A 23,548-nucleotide genomic window follows, 5' to 3' on the forward strand; every position below is an offset into this window, starting at 1 on the left:
AACATATAAATTGTAAATTTGTGTCTTAAGATATATTCAGGGAATAAGATGATAAACAATGGTGTTTAGAATAGTTATTTAGCAAAGCCTTTTCATACAGTTACTCACTAAGCTATTTACCAAGCATATACATTGTGTAAGGCATTGGGAATACATAGATGAATAAGATACAGTCTCTATTTCAGAAAAGCCTATACTTTCTAGGGAAGAACTAGAAACTGAGCTTGATTTTCAAACTCCCATAGGATATAGGAAAAGGTAAAAAGTATGGCATTCTAAATGAAGGGAACATGATGAAGGTTCATGTTAAGTTTGACTTGGGTAGAAGAATTAATATTTACTAGGTAGACTACATTTCATTCATTCTCCTTTTCCCAGGTAGTCACTAGATAATTTCCTTTACTTGAAGCTGGCAGACCTTGAATAGGTGGTATTATAGTAGTAGGAAGAATCGTGTAAAAGAGAGTTATGACTGTGATTTGTGAATCATAATATCCCTTTGAGATTATGGGAGGTGTAGCCTCCAGTAGCCCCACGCATGTCTTTAACACAGAGCAAAGCCATTTACTCATAGAACAGGACTGTAATTAATTTGTTAATGTCAGTGGAATTTCAAGGCACAGCCACTCAAACAACAAATTTATCACTGAATTATAATGGTGCTTATAAACAGTTCAAAATGAGTAACCACTGGAAATCACTTAAAATAGCCAAAATTTAAAGTACTAATCAAGAGCATCAATTTGACCTTTGAAACACTATGAACTGACAAGTTTTACTGAATAATCTCTTTAATAGGTCAATATTTCTTTTCAGTGAATTAGCTTCCTCATGCATGGAAAAGAAAAGATGTAAATATATATATTCCTGACTGATCAACTACATATTAAAGGAGAGAAGAAATGGTTCCTAACTTCATTTCTTTATTTTGTGGTCAATCCTTTAATTATCAGTTTTAATATCTTACTATTTGAGGAGTTTAGCTTTAATGAGATTCTGGTAACACAAGTACTTTTCTTGCAGTAGAATTATGTTGAAAGGATTAAAAGCAATTCTGCCATCAGATGTAGGGCTATCTTGGTAGCTGTGGGAGGAGGATTCAACTTCTTCAAGGAGTTACTTAAAAGAACTCTGTTACAGATACGGGTGGGATTTGTCAGAAGGCAACTGAGTTTATCATCTGTCTAAAGAAAGTCCCTCCAGTATGCTCCTAGGTGTCTTTATAGTACAAGCTTACAATGTTAAATTTCCCAAACATGTTCTCAAGCAACAAAAATTCCTTCAACGTGAAAGGCTGATGGAAAGATGGAGGAGCAGCATGTGGAGCATTTCTGTTGCAGGAAACTTCTATCAGTGCTATGGCTTAGTGTAAGATTCTCCAAGAAAAATTAAGAATTATGGAAAGGGGAGGGTATAGCTCAAGTGGTATAGTGCATGTTTAGCATACACAAGGTCCTGGGTTCAACCCCTGGTACCTTCTCCAAAAATAAATAAATAAACCTAATTACCTCCTTCTCACAAAAAAAAATTTTTTTAAAAAGTGTTATGGAAAATTAGGTAAGGAGAAGACACTTTAGATGCAAACAAATGTTTGTAGCAAGTATAAAACAATACTTTACTCAATTTAAGCTACTTACTCATTTTCATATTGTTTAAACATACTGAGAACTTTGGTGTAAACAAGACTGGATAGAGCTACTTTAAACATTAAGTATCAATCATCAATTTTAGCCATTAATGGTGTGGCTAGATCTCAGACTTAGGCATTATAAAGAAAAAGAAATTTTGTATATGTCAATAATATCCAGTGACATTTTAAATTTAAAATTTACTTTTATATAAAAATATGAAATTTGCTATATTATCATATAGTCAGTTCCATATATTCTTAAAATTATAGCTAAGTTAAAAAAGATGGCAAAGTAACTTTAAATATATAGCAATTTAAACCTAAAAAATCAAAAGTCAAATAATTAGTACAATATGAAACTTAACAAATTTGGACTCTATTTATTCACTTTTATGTTGCTTTTACAATGTTTGGGTTTCAGTCCAATAAATAAAGAGCTTGAAAATCCTCCCAACCTCATAATAAGAAAAAAGCTGAAAAAACAAAATCAACAGATCTTGTATCTATCAGAGAATTGAGGTCACAGGGCAAATCACTGCCCCCAAAATGAGACAGGTGATTCAGAGACTAGTTTACTAGGACCAGAAACTACCAATAGAGACAGCAACTAGTAGAAATACTTACAGGGTAACTGACTATTGTTGGAGTCTGAGCAAGGACTAGCTTGAGAGATGAAAACTCCTGAGGGCCCAACCTTAAAAGAGGCCCCTGCACTTTTGTGAGTTTTATTCCAGGAGCCCCACCAGGTTCTCATTGTGAACATCAAAGGGCAATCCCCTTGTACTTCTATTCCAACAGTAGGAAGGGAAAAGTAACTATCTTGAAATATGCTCAGAGCATTCTGTTGTCCTGAACAAATGTTTACCCTCAAAGGAAGCTATTTTACCAGAGTTTAACCTATGTGCAGAAAAAAAAAGCTGAGAAGTAGGGGTAGGTGGGGGGAGCTGTGAAAGTTATAGTCCAGGGGCAAAGCTTCACTGAAAGAGTGAGACCTAGTCACAGGATTATAGAATGCTTCCCCTCCCCTCATGTCAGCAGAGCTCCTGTATAATAAAAGATTACGACTGAAGCCTCTATTAAGAGTCTTTAGAGAAACCCAAAGATAACAGAGGAGACAACAAGGACACTAAGGGAATTTTAACCTCTAACATCTACAGCTTCAGCAAACAGTAAACACAACCTAACTCCTAGCCACATAAACATAAAACTTCACACTAGAGGCCTATTTACCTCAGTTCTGTCTACCTGATACATCATGTCTGGCTTTCAACAAAAAAAAAATTACATGTATGCTAAGAGGCAAAAACCACAGTCTGAAGAGACAAAGCAAGTATCAGAATCAAACTCAGCTATAATGGAGATTCTGGAACGATCAGATTAGGAATCTAAAATAAGGCTCATATGCTAAGGGCTTTAGTGGAAAAACTGGACAACATGCAAAACAGATGCGTAATGTAAGCAGAGAGATGGAAACTCTGAGAAAGAATCTAATGGAAATGCTAGAAATTAAAAACACTAATGGAAATGAAGAGTGCCTTTGATGAGCTCACCAGTATACGAGTCATGACTGAGGAAAGAAATGGTGAGATTTTAAGATAGGTCAACAGAAACTTCCTAAACTGAAAAGAAAATGAAAAAAAAAAAAAAAAAAAAGAAGTCAGACTATCCCAAAACTGTAGGAAAATTGCAATTACAAAGGGTGTAACATATGTACAACAGGAATACCAGAAGAAGAGAGGAAAAAACAGAAAGAATATATAAAATAATAATGGCTGAGATTTCTGAAGACTAATAATAGATACCAAACCACAAATCCAGGAAGCTCAGAGAACACCAAGCAGGATAAATATAAAAAAATCTACACCTACATATATCATATTCAGACTGCAGGAAATCAAAGATGAAGAGAAAATCCTGAAAGATGCCAGAGGGGGGAAAAACACTTAGCTAGAAAGGAACAAGGATAAGAATTATATCAGACTTCTCTTAAGAAACCACGCAAGCAAGAGGAGAGTGGAGTGAAATATTTAAATATTGAAAGAAAAAACTCACCAACACAGAAATGATCCAGTATCCAGTAAAATTATCCTTCAAAAGTGAAGAAGAAATAGACTTTCTCAAACAAAAATTGAGGAATATGTTACCAGTAGACTTGTCTTTCAAGAAATATTAAAAGAAGTTCTTTAGAAGGAATAAAATGACAGATTAGAAACTCAAATCTACATAAAGAAAGGAAGAGCATTTGAGAAGGTATAAATAAAAGAAAATATTTTTCTTATTCTTAATTGGTCTAATAGATGATATTTTATTCAAAATGATAATTACAACTATATATTGGATGCAGTATAACTTATGGATAACTGAAATGTATGACAGTAATGTTATAAGGGACAGGAGGAAGGGACTGCATTCCATTAACAGAAATTGGTTTACTGTTATAAGGTACTGGCACTACTTGTGAAGAGGTATAGTGTTATTTGTAAGTAGACTTAGATTAGTTGTAAATGTATACTGCAAATTCTAGGGCAACCACTAAGCTTTTTAAAAAAATTAAGTATAATTGATATGCTAAGACAGGAGAGAAAATAGAATCACAATAAATACTCAATTAAAACCAGAGAAAGCAGAAAGAGAGTGGAAGACAAAAAAGAAAAGAAAAGAAAAAGGGCAACAAATAGAAAATAATTATAAATATGGTAGATCTAAATCCACGTATATCAATAGTAGATTAAAAAAGATCAACTTATGTTGTCTACAAGTAGCCCATTTTAAATATAAAGACAGAGAGATTAAAAGTAAAGCTATGGAGAAAGATATACCATGCTAACACTAATAAAATAAAGCTGGAGTATTATGTTATTTTCAGAAAAAGCAGATTTCAGACCAAGGAAATTTATCAAGGATAAAGAGAGACCATTATACAATGGAAAAACAAGACATAACAAGACAAGACAGAACAATTCCAAATATGTATGCAACCAACAACAGAGCATTAAAATATGTGAGGCAAAAACGAATATAAATGTTTTTTTAAAAAGACAAATCTATTACAGTTGGAGATTTTAATGCTCCTTTATCAGATGTACAGATCCAGCAGAAAATCAGCAGGATATGAATTGACTTGAACAGCACCATCTATCAACTCGATCTAGCTGACATTTATAGACTACTTCAACAATAGAATACACATTCTTCTCAAGCTCATATGGAACATTCACCAACACAGACCACAATCTGAGCTATAACTTTAACATACACCTTAACATATGTAAAAGAAAAGAAATCATACAAAGAATGCTCTCAGATCAAAACAGAATTAAACCAGAAGCCAATAACAGAATGATAGCCAGAAAATCCTGAAATATTTGGAGATTAAATAACACACTTCTAAATTAAACACATGGGTAGAAGATGAAGTCTCAAGAAAAACTTAAACATATTTTGAACTAAATGAAAATGAAAATACAACTCCTGTATCATAAAGAACTTGGAGGCTTTTGTCCCCAGCTCCTAGGAGGGAGCCTCTAAATCTTCACGATTTTCTGAATGATAGGAGTGCTTTTGTTAGTCACAGTGAGCCCCTAGATAGATTATGGTAAGATGACTCAGGATGGGGCTGGCCACACCAGAAAGGCCCACCATGTGATTAGAGGGTTGGGAGCTTTGGGCCACATGATGTTAGCCTGACCTCTGGGGGAAGGGAAAGGGACTAGAGATTGAGTTTAGCTACATGGCCAATGATTCAGTCAATCATGCCTATGTAAATAAACTGTAATAAAAACTCTGGACACCTTGGGTGAGCTTCCCTGGTTAACAACACTCCCTGCACATTGGTGTACACTGATGTGTAAGGCAGATGACATGTCCAGGCTCCGGAGGACACTGGAAGCTACATGTCTGGGGTAAGGAGGGACAAGGCAATTTTGTGTAAAAGTTTGAAACTTAAAGACAAAGAAAGTGATATTAAAACCATTTTTTAAAAACTACATATTGTACGAGTCCATTCATATGAAATGCCCAGAAAAGGCAATCTAAAAAAAGGTAGAAAGTAAATTAGTAGTTGCCTAGGTCTGAGGGAGACTGGAGGCTAGAAGTAAGGGCTGAAGGGTTTCATTTTGTGGAAATGAAAATCTTCTAAAATTGACCATGGTAATGGATGTACAACTCTGTGAATATACAAATTCAAAGCCATTGAGTTGTATACTTTAAATGGGTAAACTGTATGGTATGTAAATCATAACTCAACAAAGCTGTTAAAAAAACCCACTTGATCAAGGAAATGAAAAGACAAGCCACACACTTGGAAGAAAATATTAGCAGAAAACATATCTGACAGTGGACTATTACCCAAAATACATGAAAAACTCTTAAAATTCAACAATAAGAAAACAAGTAACTCAATTTTAAAAAATGGGCCAAAGGCCTTAACAGACACCTCACCAACAAGATATACAGATGGCAAATAAGTATATGAAAAAATATGCTGCATAATAAATGTTACCAGAGAAATCAAAATAAAATGAGACCACTACATACCTATTAGAATGACCAAAATTCATAACATTGACAATGCCAAATGCTGGTGAGGATGTGGAGCAACAGGAACTCTCATTTGCTGTTGGTGGGAATGCAAAATGGTGCATCTACTTTGGAAGACAATTTGTCAGTTTCTTATAAAACGAAACATACTCTTACCACATGATCCAGCAATCACATCCCTTTGTATTTATTCAAACGAGTTGAAAATTATGCCCACACAAAAACCTGCACACAGATGTTTAGAGCAAGCTTATTTGTAACTGCCAAAACATGGAAGCAACCAAGATGTCCATCAGCAGGTGCATGGATCAATAAACTGTGGTATGTCCAGACAATGGACTACTATTCAGCACTAAAAAGATGTGAGCTATCAAGTCATGAAAAGACAGACATGGAAGAACCTTAAATGTATATTACTAAGTGAAAGAAGCCAATATGACAAGGCTACAGACTGTAGATTCTAACTGTATGATCTTCAGGAAAAGGTGAAACTATGGAGACAGTAAAAAGATCAGTGGCTGTCAGGGGTTAGAGGGGAGGGAGGGATAAATACCAGGAACACAAAGGATTTTTTAGGGCAGTGAAACTACTCTGTATGATACTATAATGGTGGGTACATATCATTACACATTTGTCCAAACCCATGGAATGTACACCACCAAGAGTGAGCCCTAGGTAATCTATGGACTTTGGGTGATAATGATGTGTTGGTGTAGGTTCATCAAATGTACTATTCTTTTAGGAGATACTGATAATGGGGGGAGGCTATAGATTTGTATGGGGAATCTCTGTATTTTTCTCTCAATTTTGCTATGAACTTAAAACTGCTCTCAAAAATAGTGTATTTAGAAAAATTACAAACAAGATTGAAACAAACAAAAAGATTAAGCAGCAGACATATATGTGACTATAAAATCTATTAGGAAAGCCAAAAACAAAAACAAAAACAAAAAAACCCCAAAACAAAAAACCTCATCTGCTTTGTTGAAAACCTCCATTGTGGATCTAAAAAATGATGGTTAATTTCAATATACACTGAAAACATGAGTAAGTAACAGAAGGTAAAAGGCCATGAAAAGATTAAGGGCTATAGACTATAAACAAAAGGCAGGTGGGCAGGCCATTTAATTACATTGTCATATAAAAATATTTTATAAAAACCCAGTCACCACTGAAGCTTGCAAGTTTTATATAATTTTGGTGTATCTAGAGTGGACAAAAACTTATAAAGTTAAGATGATCTTATCAGTAGAAAAGATATTCTAAACCAGCTTAGCCAAAAGAAGCATTTTGATTGCCTAATTTAACTTTGTAAAGGAGAAGTAAATCTTATAGCTGGTCTCTGTAAACCTCACAGCTGGAACATTCTAACAGCACCTTGCAGTTTCCAGTGATCAAAGTAAGTTACTTTATGTACTAAACTAAGAATTTTATAATAGAAATAATGCAACACCAGGGGGTGCAGTTATCATGAAATAATTACACTCCTAGGAGATTACAGGCACAAGGCTGTACCCCAGGGGTGTGATTATCCCATGATAACCACATCCACTGAAATTGCCTTATTGCAAAAATAATCTCTATTCACTGGTGAGACATTATTCAATAGGTGATTTTTTTAAATGAAAAGATTTTTTAGCTTGAATCAGCAAGTGGATTAGGAAATTGGCCAGTTTATTTTTCATTGCATTCAAATTCAGAATACATCATTATTTGCTTTCCTATTTGATATAGTAGAGTATATTTGATCTTGTTTTTGAGAAACCTTTAGGAGTTTCTATTAGTGTAAGTTAAGTGGTACTGATAAATTCAGGTCAAACTTTAAAGGTATTAACTGAGCAATACAATTTTGAATAATTTATTTCTATATATAATTTTTAATTCTTCTAAAATAATATTCATTTAAAAATTATAAATGTACAACCACTGTTAATATTTTAGTCTATCTTCTGCCAGGCATTTTTATTTTTCTAAAAGTACCTCTCTATATGTCTACCTAAAGATGTAAAGAGAAACATGAGTGGAATCCACATAACTACTTTGTTTTATAATCTGCTTTTTTATTTGCCCAAATGTTGTAAACAACATCCATTTATTAAGAAATCTTCCTATCATTCTTAATAGTTGTATAGTATAGTATTCCCTAGTAACAATATCCCATAATAATTCATGTAATATCCTTTCATTAGATATTTAGGTTCTCTCCCTGTCTTACTATTATACACAGTGCTTTGCAACAAAATCTTCGGACATACCCATGATTATTCCCTTAGGATAAATTCATGACTGGAAATGTTAGTAAAACATAATCTAAACAAACAAACAAAAAAGGTACTGTTGTCCAAATCTTCAGTTATTCTTACATAGTAATGAAGCTGTGGTTCTCAACTTTGACAGTGCATCAGAAATAGATCAGTAACTTTTGTCATCTTATGTGGTATCATAGATGGGGAAAGTTACTGATCTATTTTTACCATAATTTTATCACAGAGTTCAGTGCTTTAAGGTATTCTTAGAAAGGTAAGACACAGGATTTAAGAAATTAAAAATACCCTGTGTATTTACCAGTATTTGTTCTCACACTTATACTTTGTCAGTTTGAAGGGAAAAACTAGAAATGGAAATTTACCTGACACCTTTTTCTGTAAAGACTGGGACAAGAATTAATTCAGTCTGATAGTTATTTCTCACCATGAACACACCCTTAACAGCACACACCATTTTTTTGAGAGTCATTCAAATCTGGTTCTATTCATTCAAAGTCATCTAAGATAAATCTTCTGTGTTTGTTTTTCTTCTGGTCTTTCTTTTTGGTCAACTTTTCTTTCTACCTACCTAAATCTTAGTAATTCTTCACAAGTCATTATAATTTCACCTCTATTAACTACTATAATTTAACACTCATCTGTTCTATATTAAATAGATCCTTATTTAATGCTCTAGTTTTGTTTTCCTGACTAGACTGTAAACTGAGAGTTAATCTCTGTGTCTTATCAGATTGTGAACTAGGAGTAGAGCCCATAGGTACGAGCTTGAAACACAGAAGTTCAAACAATAAAACTTAAGGCTGGTATGCAGGATGTCAAATACATAGTTGCCAAACAATTCTCTCATGGAGTGAAAAAGAAACTTTAGTTTCAAGAATCAATTCTCATATAAAGCTCTTAATTCAGGGAGCCATCCTTTTATCATCAAAGGCAGAGCCTCTAAAATTTTATAGATTTAAAAATATCCTGGTATATCCTCATATGTCAACATAGGTCTATAGCTCTAGTCTCATATTTGTCTCTAATGGCTATATGATATTCCATTTTGGGGGGATGCACCATAATTTTTTTCTTAACATATTAATAAAGTGCTTACTATGTGCCAGGCACTATGCCAAGCACTCCACGTGTATTAGCTCATGTAGTTCCCATAACCACCTTATGAGGTAGGGGCTAGTATAATATCTATTTTACAGACGTGGCAAACCAAGGCACAGAGTAGTTAAGCAGTTTGTGTTAAGTCACATGGCTACTAAGTAGCAGATCAGGTTCCAAATCAGGCATCTACTTGCTCCATACCTCCACCATCTGTGCTCTTATCCACTAGGAACACTGCTTTTCAGAATTTATGGTTCCCTCCGTGTGGAAGGCTGTTCCTTCTACCTGAGATGCTAAATCCTCCTCCCCCAGATCCAGCACCGTTGCATTTGCCCTGTCATCTAGGTCTCAGCCTAACATCACTTCCTCAGAGGCACCCTTCCTGACCACTGCTCTTAGTTAATTCCCCTTTTATTCTTATCACAGTATCCAATGTAATTTTCATCATAGAGTTTATAAATACCTAGTTTTTCTTATTTATTAGTTTATTTTGTGTCATTCTGAATAGAAAGAAAGTAAGGACTCTGGGGGGAGGGTATAGCTCAGGAGTAGTGTGCCTGCCTAGCATATGCGAGGTCCTGGGTTCAATCCCCACTACCTCCATTAAAATAAATAAAAATAAGTAAATCTAATTACCTCCTTCCACCCAAATAAGTAAATAAGTAAATAAATAAATAAAGGAAAGAAAGTAAGGACCTTTTCTGTCTTGCTGTTGTGTTCCTAGAGCCTAGAAAAATGCCTGGCACAGAGTAAGTGCCCCATACATAATTGTTGAATAAGTGAGTTTACTTTACCAACTGCTTACTGATGGACATTTAGGGTTATTTCTGATCTTTCACTACTGTAAACCTTTGAGCATGTACCTTGTCACTTTCTTATTATAAATTTCTGGAAGTTGAATTTCTAATAAAACAATAGGCATGTTTTTAAGGCTTTTGATACATATAATCAAATAACTCTTCAAAAAGACTGCTAAATTTATCAACAGTGGATTAGAATGTTCATTTTACCATACCTTCTCCAGCAGTGGATGTGTCGTTCTTCTAAATCTTTAGCACAAGTCCTTCTGGTTGTTGTTAGTTGACTTTCTAACATAAAGTCAAGAGGAAGCAGGCCTGTTGGTGACTAAATGAAGGGCTATCCTAATCTCTAGTCTCCATCCTAGGCTCCCTGTGCCCCAGAATCTGTCCTCCTCACTCTCAGAAGCAGGCTCAAAGTAAGATCAAGCTGAGGAACCAAGGTGGCAGCTACCACTGCCTGCCCTAGCCAACACAGGAGTCATGCAGCTGGATGGGCACCATGAGGCTGGAGTGAAGGAAAAGATGAGAAAGATGCAACCCCTTCTAGAAAACAGAATATACCTTTCAGACATAACAACAGATCCCCATGACTACTAACAGCAGTGGTCAGAGATATTTGTGCCAATGGGTTCTTCATCCCACTCCACTCTCACTTTTTAGGGGGCTTTATTTCTTTGGGGGCTTCTCTCCCTTCTTTCACCAGTTGGGTGAGGGCGGGGGAAGGGAGCACAGTGTGTGCGTTTTAAGAGCACCTGCACTGTGGCATCAGCGGGATGTTCTTTTGTCAGACATTGCCAGACTAAGGTCTGTATCAATAATCTCTCATCACTAAGCAAACAGTTTTCCTTCTACTTAAAATGTGTTTTTCTAAACTTTTTTTCTTACAGCAGTAAGGATTTATAAAAATCAGTTGTAATATTCTGTCTGTGTACTTCCTCTACCCATTCTGACATCCATAACACCATTAATGAAATAGTGTCAAACTTGATAATGGATCAAATTCCTAAACTCCTAATATGAGAACTGGCACCTTGAATTCTACAGCCTGCATCTGTTGGAAAGAAATCCAATCTCCAGCTATCGAGGAGAGGCTGAAGGTCATATGCTGATTGAGGGTGAAACCTGGGCTCAGAGGTGGCAGTGGAAGCCACAAAGAGTCTAAAGAGGTGCATCACAGGCCTAGATTAGCTGAGATGGAGCTTTGTGCCCAGAATATATGCTTCAATAGAGCAGCTCTACTTTCTATGTTTTATATACTGGGGTTGCATGTAAGATTTACTTAAAAAAAATTTTTTTTTAAAGTTTTATAGCTGTTTAAAAAATGCTGAAAATCTCTTGAATTATACTATCATCCTTAATTTAAAATGAAGATCTGAAACTCATACAAGTGAAATGACTTAAGGTTACAGGGTTAAGTATGTTATTTCTATTATGACTCATTATGAGTTATTGTTGGATTAGTGTGGCTGTCTGAATAACATACTAACAAGACACTGATAAATTGTAAGTTAAAACTTCTTAGTTTTAATATCTTTTTATAAAAAGAACCCAAATTAGACCAATTTTTTTTAAGTAGACAATAATATGCAGGAAGGTATAAAAAGGCGACTGCTGAGGCTTCTAGTCCAACCCAGGTCCAACTACATCTCGGGAGAACATGAGTATGAGAAAGAACAATGTCTCCCTTCTATTTTTAGGTTGCCAACCTGATAAACTATGTTTAATATATCTGTTACTCTTAAAATCAAGTTCATAGGACTCTTGGCTAGAAAAATTAAATTTAATTCTAGTTCACAGCATTTCAGATTCAAAACATATGATCTGAGTTTCCCATTGACCATCGTATTTGGGAATGTGACCTAACTCCAGAAAACCAAACCAAAGCAAAACCTAGAGAGGCTAAAGAAAAATGTTATTTTAGCATTCCTTATTCCTTGTTTGTCCTCGATATAAATTCTAAAACAAATAAATAAATTATGTCTAGTGCCTACCTGAGCCATCAGTGGGAACTGAACTTGCATTAATTCCAGAAAGACCAAATAAAGGACATTCTCGATCTGTGTTGACATGACCCCATTTGTGACATTTAATGCACCTCACATTTCGAACCTGAAAAACAGTGAACATTAATTATTTTGGTTATTAAAATACTAAGAAACTAACCGGTGTTCAACTCCCTACTTCTTAGCAGAGTTTAAGTTAAATTAATCTTGTTTCTAAAAGATCTCCAGGGAAAGAGACTCCATAACTATATTTGGTAGTATAATTCAAACACTAAAATCTTTTATTATAAATTGTGCCTAAAAGCTAAGTTGAATCCTATTTCTTTTTGAGTATTACCTGTTGGCAATAAAACAATGTCATCCAAAAAGAAATGGTAAAGTACCAAAAAAGAATTATGTCATGGCTTAACCTTAAAAATTCTAATTTTTAAAAGTTAACCTTTGAGGTTTCAATTTCCCAAACCAGGGGCTGGCAAACTTTTTCTATAAAGAGCCAGATAGTAAATATTTTAGGCTTTATGGGCCAAAGGTCTCTGTTGCAACTATTCAACTCTGCCAAGATAGTAGGAAAGCAGCCGCAGAAAATATGTAAATGAATAAGCAAGACAGTGTTCCAAAAAATGTTATTTATAACATTTATAGCAAGGACCTGGTCCTCTAGTGATAGTTCATCCTGTTCCTAAACAAATAGTTTTATATTTTTCTTGACCTTGAGCTAATTCTCCAAATTCCATGAAAACTGCAGAGACCACTATCATTATAACCCTCACTATAAAATTTTGGATCCTACCTTTTATCAGTCTACTGAATTTATGTTTTTACCCCTTCTAGTCCTTCTATTATCTGACACAAATAGAAACCACAGAGCTCTGTTTCAGCTTAAATACCTTTTGGACAACAATATAAAGGAATGTTTATTGAAAAAAAATTACTCTTACAGAATAAATATGTGTCACTTGCCTGAATACCAAAGGGCTGATCTCTGATGTTCATGTCATCTTTGGCATATCTATTAAGTAGAGAAAATGTACAAACACACTATTAAGAGTAATTTAATAAATTAAAAATAGTTTCATAATTCTAGGTAAATTATGAAATGTACAACTTCAATAAATATATAGAACCATAAAATCCATTTAGTATTACTAAACACCACTTCATTATTAAGTATCCAGTCTGATGATCTGCGATTTAAAAAAACTGGAAGAAAAAAAAAAAAAGAGACTATGATCAAGCTAATAAATTAGTTGCATAAAACAAATCATTAAAAATAACTTTTCACATTAGTTGCTTCTCTAGTGAATATAAAGGCAACATAAGACAGGATATCAGATAAATTTAATGCTACATATTTTATGTTAAAAGAAAACCAGTTCTTACTTTTCTCGTGGGGCTCCTTTCTGCCATTCAAATTTGTATTCGGTCTCTCCTTCTGCTTCTTCTTTCTAAAAATATTCATTAAAGTCTTTCAATTTTTTCCATCAAATTTCAATCTATTGCAAGTAAATCCAAACATAGAAAACAGTACTTTACCTCTTTGTTTTCTTGATTGTGAATCAAAAATATGGGAGAAAAAAAGGTAGGCAAAGTTAAAAACTTCAACATAAAAGTCTGTTATATACTACACTGTGACACCATAGTATTTCATTGTAACTTGTAGGAATGTATTGGTTTGACTTTTTTCCTTCTTTCACAAGATAAAATTCAAATCGCTGAAGGATAAAAAACAGTACCAAATAAGAGCTAGTATTTAATAAGCATGTTAATTTCTAATCTTTCAACTTTTATATTTTTCACTGACAGTGAATATTACACTTTCTATTTACAAGTATACTCAGGAAGAAGGACTAAAGATATAAATTATAAAAGAATAAATGTACTTCTGGTGATGTTGAGATTTTTTTCCTCCCCAAAGGACAAGTCATGAAATATTACTAGACTAGACAAACATTTTTATTATTTATTCTACTATATTGATTACAGTATTTTTAAAAATTATTATACAGAATAATAGCAATTTTAAAAGATTAAGAGCAACTTTTTAAAAAGTCTGTCATTTGTGCTGTACACCAGAAACTGACACATTGTAACTGACTGAACTTCAATTTAAAAAAAGAAAGAAAGAAAAAACGTCTGTCATAACAGTTCCCAATCTCTAGTTGTAAACACATCAAAGGCTGAAAAATAAGGAAATGAGGCAAGTACCTTTTTTAGCTCCTGGTGGGGCCTCATACATGAAATTAAGGCCATTCTTTACACGTTCATCTCCCATAAGCAATCTAAAAGAAGCAGTCAGAATAACAAATGTGACTATCATCTTTAATAAAAGTATGTAAAGATCAATATCCACAAACATTACCTCCAGGAAAAGGAACCAGGTTGATTCCAGTGCTGGAGCAGAGAAACATGAAAGACCAGTTTGGGATGATCTTGTAGTGCCAGAAAGTGGTTTTTAAAAAAAAAAAAAAAAGGATGGGGGTATGTTAAATGGACATTGAAGCCAAGCTGATAGAACAGGCAAAGTCTAAAACTGGAACATTTTGAGCAACAAAATTAAATATCTGAGTCCATACTGATAGAAATAAATGATTAAATAAGTAACTAAATGAGGGAAAGGGAAAATCCTTCTTTCCAGAAAAATTCAAATTAAAAAATGTAAAGGATATGAGAGAAATAGAAAAATCACTATTAAAATACCATAATAATAATTGATGCTGGCAAGATCTCTCAATGGACACTAAAATTAGTGGGCAAAGTTCAGAGAGAAACAGGATATTTGCATAGCTTCAAATAGTTCCACCTTACTATCTTTTTATTGGTCTAACTCAACCATACTGTTTCTTGAACACCCTCTTCACCTTCCCACTGCGCTCATCTTTAACAAGCTTTTACATATGTAAATCAGGGTTTCTCAACAGCGATGCTACTGATGTTTTGGACTTGATCATTCTTTGTGTGCACCGTAGGCTGTTTTGCAGCATCCCCAGAATCCTCCCACTAGGTGCTGATATCACCCAACCCCTGAGTTGCCGCAATCAAAAATGTGTCCAAACATTGCCACATGTCTCCTGGGGGCAACAACAGCCCTCAGTTGAGAACCACAGATCTAAACCCTTGCCATCCTTGTTATCCCAAATGGATTATTCTGATTTATGTTAGCATACCACGTCTTTAAAGCAGCGTGTCTTCAATCAGCTATTATCAGCCTTGGACTATACGTACATGTTCCTTATTAGATTTTCTTAAGGGTAAAGAGAAACTATGCATCACAGTTTTATAGGTCCCTACAACACCATCTGCTGTCCTGCATGAAGTAGGTACTCAATAAAAGTTAATCAGATTAAATAAAATGAGTGAGAAAAGTACTTAACTGAACTAAACATTTTCTTTCTTTAATTTTGCTCTTGATATACTATATTACATTTTAAAGAGAGTGTTTAATAATAGTTTAGTATTACTTTGCTTAAGTTCCATATTTGATGAAAAACAGGACTTAGTGGAAGACAGAGAATGGTCGATGTAACTAAAGCACCACTGTTCACTTGGTTGATTAATCAAAGAGACATAAGCTTCAGAGTTAAACCTGCAAATACAAACATGAAATGACAATAGCTAAAGTGGGTACTGCACTAGAAGAAACCAATGAAGAATTCTAGCCATGATACTGCCGTTAACAGAACAACAACACGCAGGTTAAGTAGAGACACTGCACGTTACTTCTTGAAGCTGTCCTGTGCATCTTTTCATTTCAGTGTATGTTAAAGAAATATCTTTGTAAGAGGTCTCAGTGGTTTAAGTATAGATTTTTAGTGTTCTAAGTTTTGCGTAACTTGGAACTTCCTCATAAACTGTATATGGAGTCACATCAATCTATATTTTATGTGAATTACGGGTAAGGCTGGAAAAAGTGGCCATCTACAGATATAAGAGTAAAGATAGTTGACAGGGACAACAATCCTATTACTGGGGCATTCAATTCAAAACAGCTCATGTAATATGTGATTCAGTAAGGGATCATTCTCCTGCAACTGACTGTTCTAAAAACACCAGCATAGTGGAATTTCTTACCTATTATCATATGATTCTTGTTCTTTAAGATATTGTTGCATCAATTCTTCTTGTTTCTTCTTATCATATGATATTTTCTGTTCTGCCATCCATACCTAAATTAGTAAAATAAAACACTTAAACAGGAAGTTTGCTTTCTTTTATAATAAAACATGAAATGTTATTGTATATAGTTTACAACATAATCTATTATGGCCTTAATGTCATCATCACAAAATAACAGTTGAAAAATCTGATTTGTGCCTTGATACAAGTCCTTAAATACAGTCATTCAAAATAGCTAAACCTTCAGGCAAAAATGTCAAATTTGAGAACCACTCTGAGCACTTGGGGTACAAGAGCTTCTTGCACTTAGTCCCTGTGTTATTTCAGAGATAAGAATGACCATCTCCCTACATGGAATGTATTTGGTCCAGAAAACACACAGGGCATAACCAGTAAGGTTAAACAGTGCTCCCGGATGCCAATGGGTGCCACTGACACCCCAAGGAAAAAAGAAATGGAAGACAAGGAGAAAAAAAGGACAGGAGATGAAAGGTAGATGTAGAAAAAGGGGAAAAGACAAGAGAGGAAACAAAGAGATAAGACAGAGGTGCATCTGATGCCCTGCAATTGCTCAAGGGCACCAACACCACTGGCTGAATGTGTCCCTATGTGAAATTCTCAGAGTCATAAAAGTGGTGAAGGTAAAAAGCCCACACAACTCATGCAAGGATATTTAATTATGTTACTTCCAGGTTTAAAACGTATCAGTGCCTTTCTACTTCCCTTAAAGCAAAAGGACAAGGGTAATAGCTCAGGGGAAGAGCACATGCATAGCATGAACAAGGTCCTGGATTCAATCCCTAGCACCTCAATTAAAAAAAAGTAAAAAGTGTTTGGTAGCCAACATAAACAGCAAGTCCAAACTCTCTCTCTAAACATGCTAAGTTTCAAGAAGGTAAACTCTAGGACAAATAATTACATTGATAAAATTATAATTATTAACTGTAGGTGGGGGCAGATACGGAAGAAGAATGGGGGACAAGACTGCCATTATTCAATTTTAGATGCCAAACAGGGGGAGTTATTAGGATTTTAGCAGTGCTGAGAAAGGAAGGTTCTATGGGGACCACAGTTTGAGATGTGGACAAGAAGGATTAATGTGGAGATAAAAGCAAAACTAGAAATGAAAGAGAACACTTGAGAGAGAGAATATACAAGAAATTTATTTCAGTATAAGATCCTGAAAGTTTCTTCCATTGACTTCGTAACTATAAGTTTAGAAAGGAATGTAATACTGATTTATCTACAAGATGAATTTTGAAAACATTGTGCTAAGTAAAAGAAGCCAGTCACAAAAAAAAAATTACACATTGCATGATTCCATTTATGTGAAATGCCCAGAATAGGCAAATCCACAGAAATAGAAAGCAGATTAGTGATTGACTAGGACTGGGAAGGGGTAGGATTAAGGATAATTAAGGAGTGGCTGCTAACAGATATGGGTTTTTTGGTGGGTGATGAAATGTTTTAAAACTGTTATGGTGATGACAAAATTTATAAATATGCTAAAAACTTTGGTATTGTATACCTTAAATGGGTGATTGTATGGTATGTGAATCACACCTCAATAAAACTACTAGTTTAAAAAAATTATACTAGAGAATGGATCTGAGAGGAGTCAAAACTGGCAGCAGAAAAACCAGTCAGGAAATACATTGGTCTAGGTGAAAAATGATGAGAATCTAACCTAAGATACAGGCAGTAGTGACAAAGAGGAGAGATGGATTCAAGAGATATTCTGGAGCTAAGACCAATAGAATTTATTAGCTGACTAGATAAAGGGGTGATGGGAAAGGATGAATCTAGAATTTCTGGCTTGGGTGACTGGGTAAAGGATTGTGTTAGTACCTGTATTTCCCACCAATATGAGAATAGGAAGTAAAAAGAAGAGCAGATTTAGGATAAAAGATAAGTTACATTTCAAGTATGTTGAGTTTGAGCTACCTGAAGGATATCATGATGAAATTGTCTAGTGTATAGTTGTCTTCAGGTGCCTCCAGCTAGGGGGAAAGATCTGGCACTGTAGATTTGAGAGTCAGGAGTAAAGAAGGGGTAGTTAAAACTATGAAATTGGACTTGATTGCTTGGGAAAGCATATAAAGTAAGCAAGACACAGGCCAAGGATGAAACTCTCATTACCACTTGTATTTTGGGAGCAGGCTAAGAATAAGGATGTGTGTAGGGGCAATTAACATTTTATAGAGCACTCCCTCTATGTGGTAGGGAGAGTGCTATATGGTACTTGTTTCAAAGCCTTTACCTATACCATCTTATTTAGTCTTCATAAAAATTTTGCAAGTCAAGGCAATTGATACTGATCATTCTTAACTTATGGATTAGGAGACCGAGAATCCTAATATTTTGCACTTAGTCTCAGGGCTAAAAGTGATGTAATGTAATAACAAAATCTAGGTCTAGTTTCAATGCTCAGAATCTTCTTACTTCACCATTCTGCGTTCCACTGCTATAATATTCAGCACAGTTTTTCTGTACTGCACCTAGTGGACCTGTTAGTGGTTCTTTAAAAAGCCAAAGTTCAATGCAGTCGTCAAAGTGACGCTACATTATCCGGTGGGATAAAAAAAGGAAGCAAGGGGTGACTTTATTTCCCTTTTAAGGTATATCTTAAATAGATAGGGAGTCTTCTTTGTACAGAATAGCTGAGCTCAGAAGCCGTGATATCCGGGATCCGAAAAGGCAAAACCAGAAACTCAGTCTTCACATCTTAAAGATTTACATTCTGGCTGACAGCCGACAGAACAGAAAAGAGCCGCCTGCCCCCCGGCTGATGTAAAATGAACGTCAAGGGCCAGCTTTGTCAGTGAGCTTCTCGGCGAAGGGACAAGAATACCAGGGCTTTAGGCACGGAGAAGAGGCGACTGTCCCCGGGATCCCAGAGACACTACTACTCTCACTTTCAGGAGCCCCTGGGAGCCCAGGCGCCAAGGGACTGCTCCCCCGTACTCACTTTTTTGATGTTGGATTTGGAGGCAGGATGAAAGTCCTTCTTGCACATGAAATTGGCGAAGGATTTTCCCATTTCGGAGCCAGAGGTGGGGAAGGCAGCCGCTAGGACGGTAATCAACGTAAACAAACTCTGCCGCCTAACCGGAATCGCTCCTCCAGTGGCAGCGGGAACTTCCGGGGTCAAAGGGGACAACTTCCGGCAACTATTCCCTCAGCCTACCCCTCCTCGCCCTTTCGTTCTGTCACTTTGAGTAGCTCGGAGGCCAGGTGAGGGGCGTGCACGGGGAGGGGCGAACATCGTTGATAAGAACTAGGAACTCAGGAACTGCGGTGCTGCGGGAAGAGGGGGTTCTTGGGAGGGGCTCCTGGGAAGGCCCCTCGGGAGGGGCTGCGGGAAGAGGGCCCAAGTCGCTGTGGTTTGAGCGCCGCCGGCTGGAGAGCGCAGTGCGGCGGTGCGGCGACTCTCTCGCGGAGGTGCTTGAAGTTCGAGCTCTTTACTCTGTGAACTCTGACTCGAGTTACATAAACTTTTCTGCACCAAATTTTCTTATCTGTGTTATTAAGGTAGTAATTCTTGCCCAGTCCTCATCGTTTGTGAGGATCAAACGATGTGATGTTTCTGAAAACGCTTGGTGAACTAAAGCATATAAAATAGAATGTCACCAACACAACAACGAGGAGTCTTGTTTTGCTACCAGATGTACGGTGCCTGGTGCAGAAAGATGTTCATAAACATTTGTTAAATGATAAATACGTCCTAAGAGTTAATAAGGGCTCTCAAGGCTTCCCTAAATGGGCTAGGTGTCTTCTAACTAGACAGTGTTTCCTTAGCTTTCCTCACGACCCTGGTTAGCTCAGATCACCTAATGCAGCTTGATGGCCCTTGCGACTCCAGGGTTTTGAGTGGACGTGTCTGCTACTGCTGTAGAGGATCCACCAACTAAGTCCTCTCGTGGGAGGCAGTGGGGTATGACGTGGGGGTATAGCTTAGTGGTAGAGTGCATGCTTAGCATGCATGAGGTCCTGGGTTCAATCCTCAGTACCTCCATTAAAAAAACAAAAAGCCTTTTGTAAGAAACTTACACTTCTGATAAATAATAACAGTAACAGCTTTCATTTAAGTGTCTAATATGTTCTATGCACTGTGCAAAACGCTTTACTCATTGTCTTATAAGTTCTCATAACAACCCCCTGAGAGATTTACCCATGAGGCAGAAGGTTTAGAGATTAAATAATCTGCCAGTTAGGCAGTGGTGGAACTAACTGTAACACAAATAGAAGACGATCTAGGAGATAAAGGTGGAAATTCACACAGAGAAGAACAGAAGCAATGGTGACCTCTCCTCTGTCATTGAGGAAAAGAGAAAAACCATTAGGAGTTTCAGACTGAAGTTGTTTCTTTCTTACTTGAGTCACTTTGTTCTCTTATGAATGAAACATTTATTAGATTTAAGTCAAATTGCTAGTATCTGTTTGTGTAAAACCATTCTAAGGTTTGAGTATTATAAAACAATGGAAAGAAAGAAACTCTAAAACAATGTGTCATTCTGGAAGCAAACATGTTCTACTAAAATTGAGGATTTAGATTTTTTGAAATTACAAATGAAGACATGATCTTGCTATTAAATTATACAATCAGAATGTACAAGTTATGAATGTGAAAATCTTCCTGGAAATAGCAACAATTTGAAATTTTATTGACATGTTTTTGTGTTTGTCTGATTCAGTGAGTCTTTTTCAAAATTTAAGTCTTATCACTATTGTAATCTGTGTGTACTCTTCTCTAGTTCAAGAGACCCTTTCTTCCTTCCTTTGAGGAAATACTGGGTACATAATACTGGGACTTTTCCATAAGATAAGTTCCAGTGATGAGAATACAAAGAGTAATAAGACATACTCTCAAAAAAAAAAAAAAAAAAGACATACTCTCAGACCTCAAGGATCTCACTGTCCTACAGTAAAAAGAGTCATATGTATACACAAATATGGTCTTTGTAATAGTAGAGCTAGGTACACGGGTTCCCAGATATGGAAAATAGTGAAAGGAGATTAAGGGAGGACTTCAGGATAGAAAGAGTTTAGAGGGTAAATTTAACCTATAAACTAGAAGAAGGTACCTGTCATTCCTATTTTCTTGTTGATTCTTGTAGTACTAGATTCATTCCCTACTCATTTTCTTACAGATTTTTAAAGTACTGTATATTAAATTTAAAACTTTAATGAACACCTTTTGTTAGATATGGCAGTAACATCCCCTGGTCATCAAGTAAAACTCTCTGTTTTATATATACTGAAAATATTTTTCTCTTTTTATTTTGAATCTTCCATGTGATTTTTAGTTTTAAAAAAAATGGAACCCTGTTCTTGTGACACTTTTGTGGCATTACCTCCAGCAACAGTTGATAATAGGATTATTTTTGGAAAAAATTCAGATAGACCCTGTGATGAAGTACAGGAGATAGTTTTTTTTCCTGCTGCAGTTCATGACAACCTGAAAGAACTTCTTAAGGTAGGTGAAATACATGTTTTATTAGCAATATTTTTCTTTAAAAATATGAAAAACAGGGTTAGTTTATTTTTTAAAAAAATCATTAGCTGGCTATTTGTAGAAGTTGAAAATTCAGGAATTTAAATTTGAAAAAGAATTTGAATCAGAACTAGATTTCTGGTCTTTTATTTCAGTGATTTGGAGGAAACTGAAATAACATAACAGGAACTGTTAATTCTTTTTTTATGCTCAAAATATGTATTTCTTTATTTCTGCCTATAATTGTTAATTCTTTGATCAAATATTTGAATACTTACCATATGCAAACATGTTGAATAGAACAAAGGGATTTAAAGCCTACTGTCAAGATTGGTTCTGTCTTCTAGGAGCTTAGAGTCTAGCTGAGGAATAGGATGTATATGTAACTAGCACCGTTATAAAGAAGGCTAGTTTAAATGCTGAATTTAACTAAGAGCAGCAAGCTGTGACAGCAGTGGAGAATTCAGACTAGGAATCAAGGGAGGCTTCACCAGGAGTTGAGGTTTCAGCTAGAGTTTGATGGGCAAAAAGGATTCTGATTGTTGGGGAACAGGAAAACTCATCCCAGACTCTGGAAATAACAGTTTTATCATCAAAGAAGGTTATTTGGATCCAGTGATAACACTGTCGATGCTACATACTTTATGCAGTCATTTGATAGTGTACACGTTAATTAAAGGATCCTTTAAAAATTTTATAAAAAATTCCTTTTAGCATGGAACTTTAAGTAAAATTTTCACATCATGCTTTTATTGCTATGTATTTTTTAGATTTCATTTTATTGATATTCTAATACCAAAATATATAGGTGTTTTATGCATACAGTTGTTTCTCCATATGTGCAAGGGATTGGTTCCAGAACCACCTCAGATACCAAAATCCACTGATACTCAAGTCCCTTATATAAAATGGTATATAAATGCATATAACCTATGCACATCCTCCTGTATATTTTAAATTATCTCTAGATTACTTATAACACAATATGGATGGTATGTAAATAGTTGTTAATACTATGTGAATAGTTGCCAGCAAGTGGCAAATTCAGGGTTTGCTTTTGGGAATTTTCTGGAATTTTTTTTCCCAAATATTTTCAATCTATGTTTGGTTGAATCTGTGGATATGGAACCCGTGGCATGGAAGGCTGACTGTACTAGGCCATTTTTCCTTTTGCTGAGGCTATTTATTCATCTTGGATCCATTTCTACCTTGTCTCTTCGTGTTTAAGTCTCATCTATCCTATAAACCAGCAGTTCTCATTCTTTTCACTGCTGTGAACATACCCGATGGGTGACTTCCACATGTGACATGGGCTTCTATGGCAATCACATGTATTTAAGGGCTACCATATATGGAACTTTTATCACTAAATGGAAGAAACATTGCACATTGAGTTTGAGATCTGCTTCCTTATGCTTCAACTCATATACATCTTCCTCTACAAAATATTTCAAGATTTTACAACTAGAGACTATCCCTTCTCCTGAGCTTCTGCTAGCACCTCATCTTCACTTTTCTTCATGCCCCTTATACTTTATATTTCATTATATTTTAGTTAATGTACAAGTCTTCATTTCTTGAAAGTAAGATCTGTATCTGATTCA

At 35.5% G+C, this 23,548-nt stretch overlaps 2 protein-coding genes across 3 annotated transcripts in view; one reads left to right on the forward strand and one right to left on the reverse strand.

Moving 5' to 3' along the window:
- Positions 1-19,588, reverse strand: part of CIR1 (corepressor interacting with RBPJ, CIR1) — a 28,884-nt gene extending 9,296 nt beyond the window's left edge. The window contains exons 1-7 of the mRNA XM_010990127.3: positions 19,419-19,588; positions 16,406-16,500; positions 14,543-14,616; positions 13,871-13,881; positions 13,718-13,782; positions 13,298-13,346; positions 12,326-12,443 (exon numbers count right to left, since the gene is read on the reverse strand). Of these exons, the coding sequence (XP_010988429.2) occupies positions 12,326-12,443; positions 13,298-13,346; positions 13,718-13,782; positions 13,871-13,881; positions 14,543-14,616; positions 16,406-16,500; positions 19,419-19,490 (484 nt within the window). The 5' untranslated portion in view covers positions 19,491-19,588. The remainder of the gene's footprint in view (positions 1-12,325; positions 12,444-13,297; positions 13,347-13,717; positions 13,783-13,870; positions 13,882-14,542; positions 14,617-16,405; positions 16,501-19,418) is intronic.
- Positions 19,589-19,598: 10 nt separating this feature from the next.
- Positions 19,599-23,548, forward strand: part of SCRN3 (secernin 3) — a 30,000-nt gene continuing 26,050 nt past the window's right edge. For both annotated transcript variants that reach the window (XM_031451684.2, XM_010990129.3), the window contains exons 1-2: positions 19,599-19,684; positions 21,757-21,926. In XM_031451684.2, coding sequence (XP_031307544.1) covers positions 21,768-21,926 — 159 coding nt within the window. In that variant the 5' untranslated portion in view covers positions 19,599-19,684; positions 21,757-21,767. The remainder of the gene's footprint in view (positions 19,685-21,756; positions 21,927-23,548) is intronic.

Source organism: Camelus dromedarius, chromosome 4, assembly GCF_036321535.1.
Source record: "Camelus dromedarius isolate mCamDro1 chromosome 4, mCamDro1.pat, whole genome shotgun sequence".
NCBI lineage: Eukaryota > Metazoa > Chordata > Mammalia > Artiodactyla > Camelidae > Camelus > Camelus dromedarius.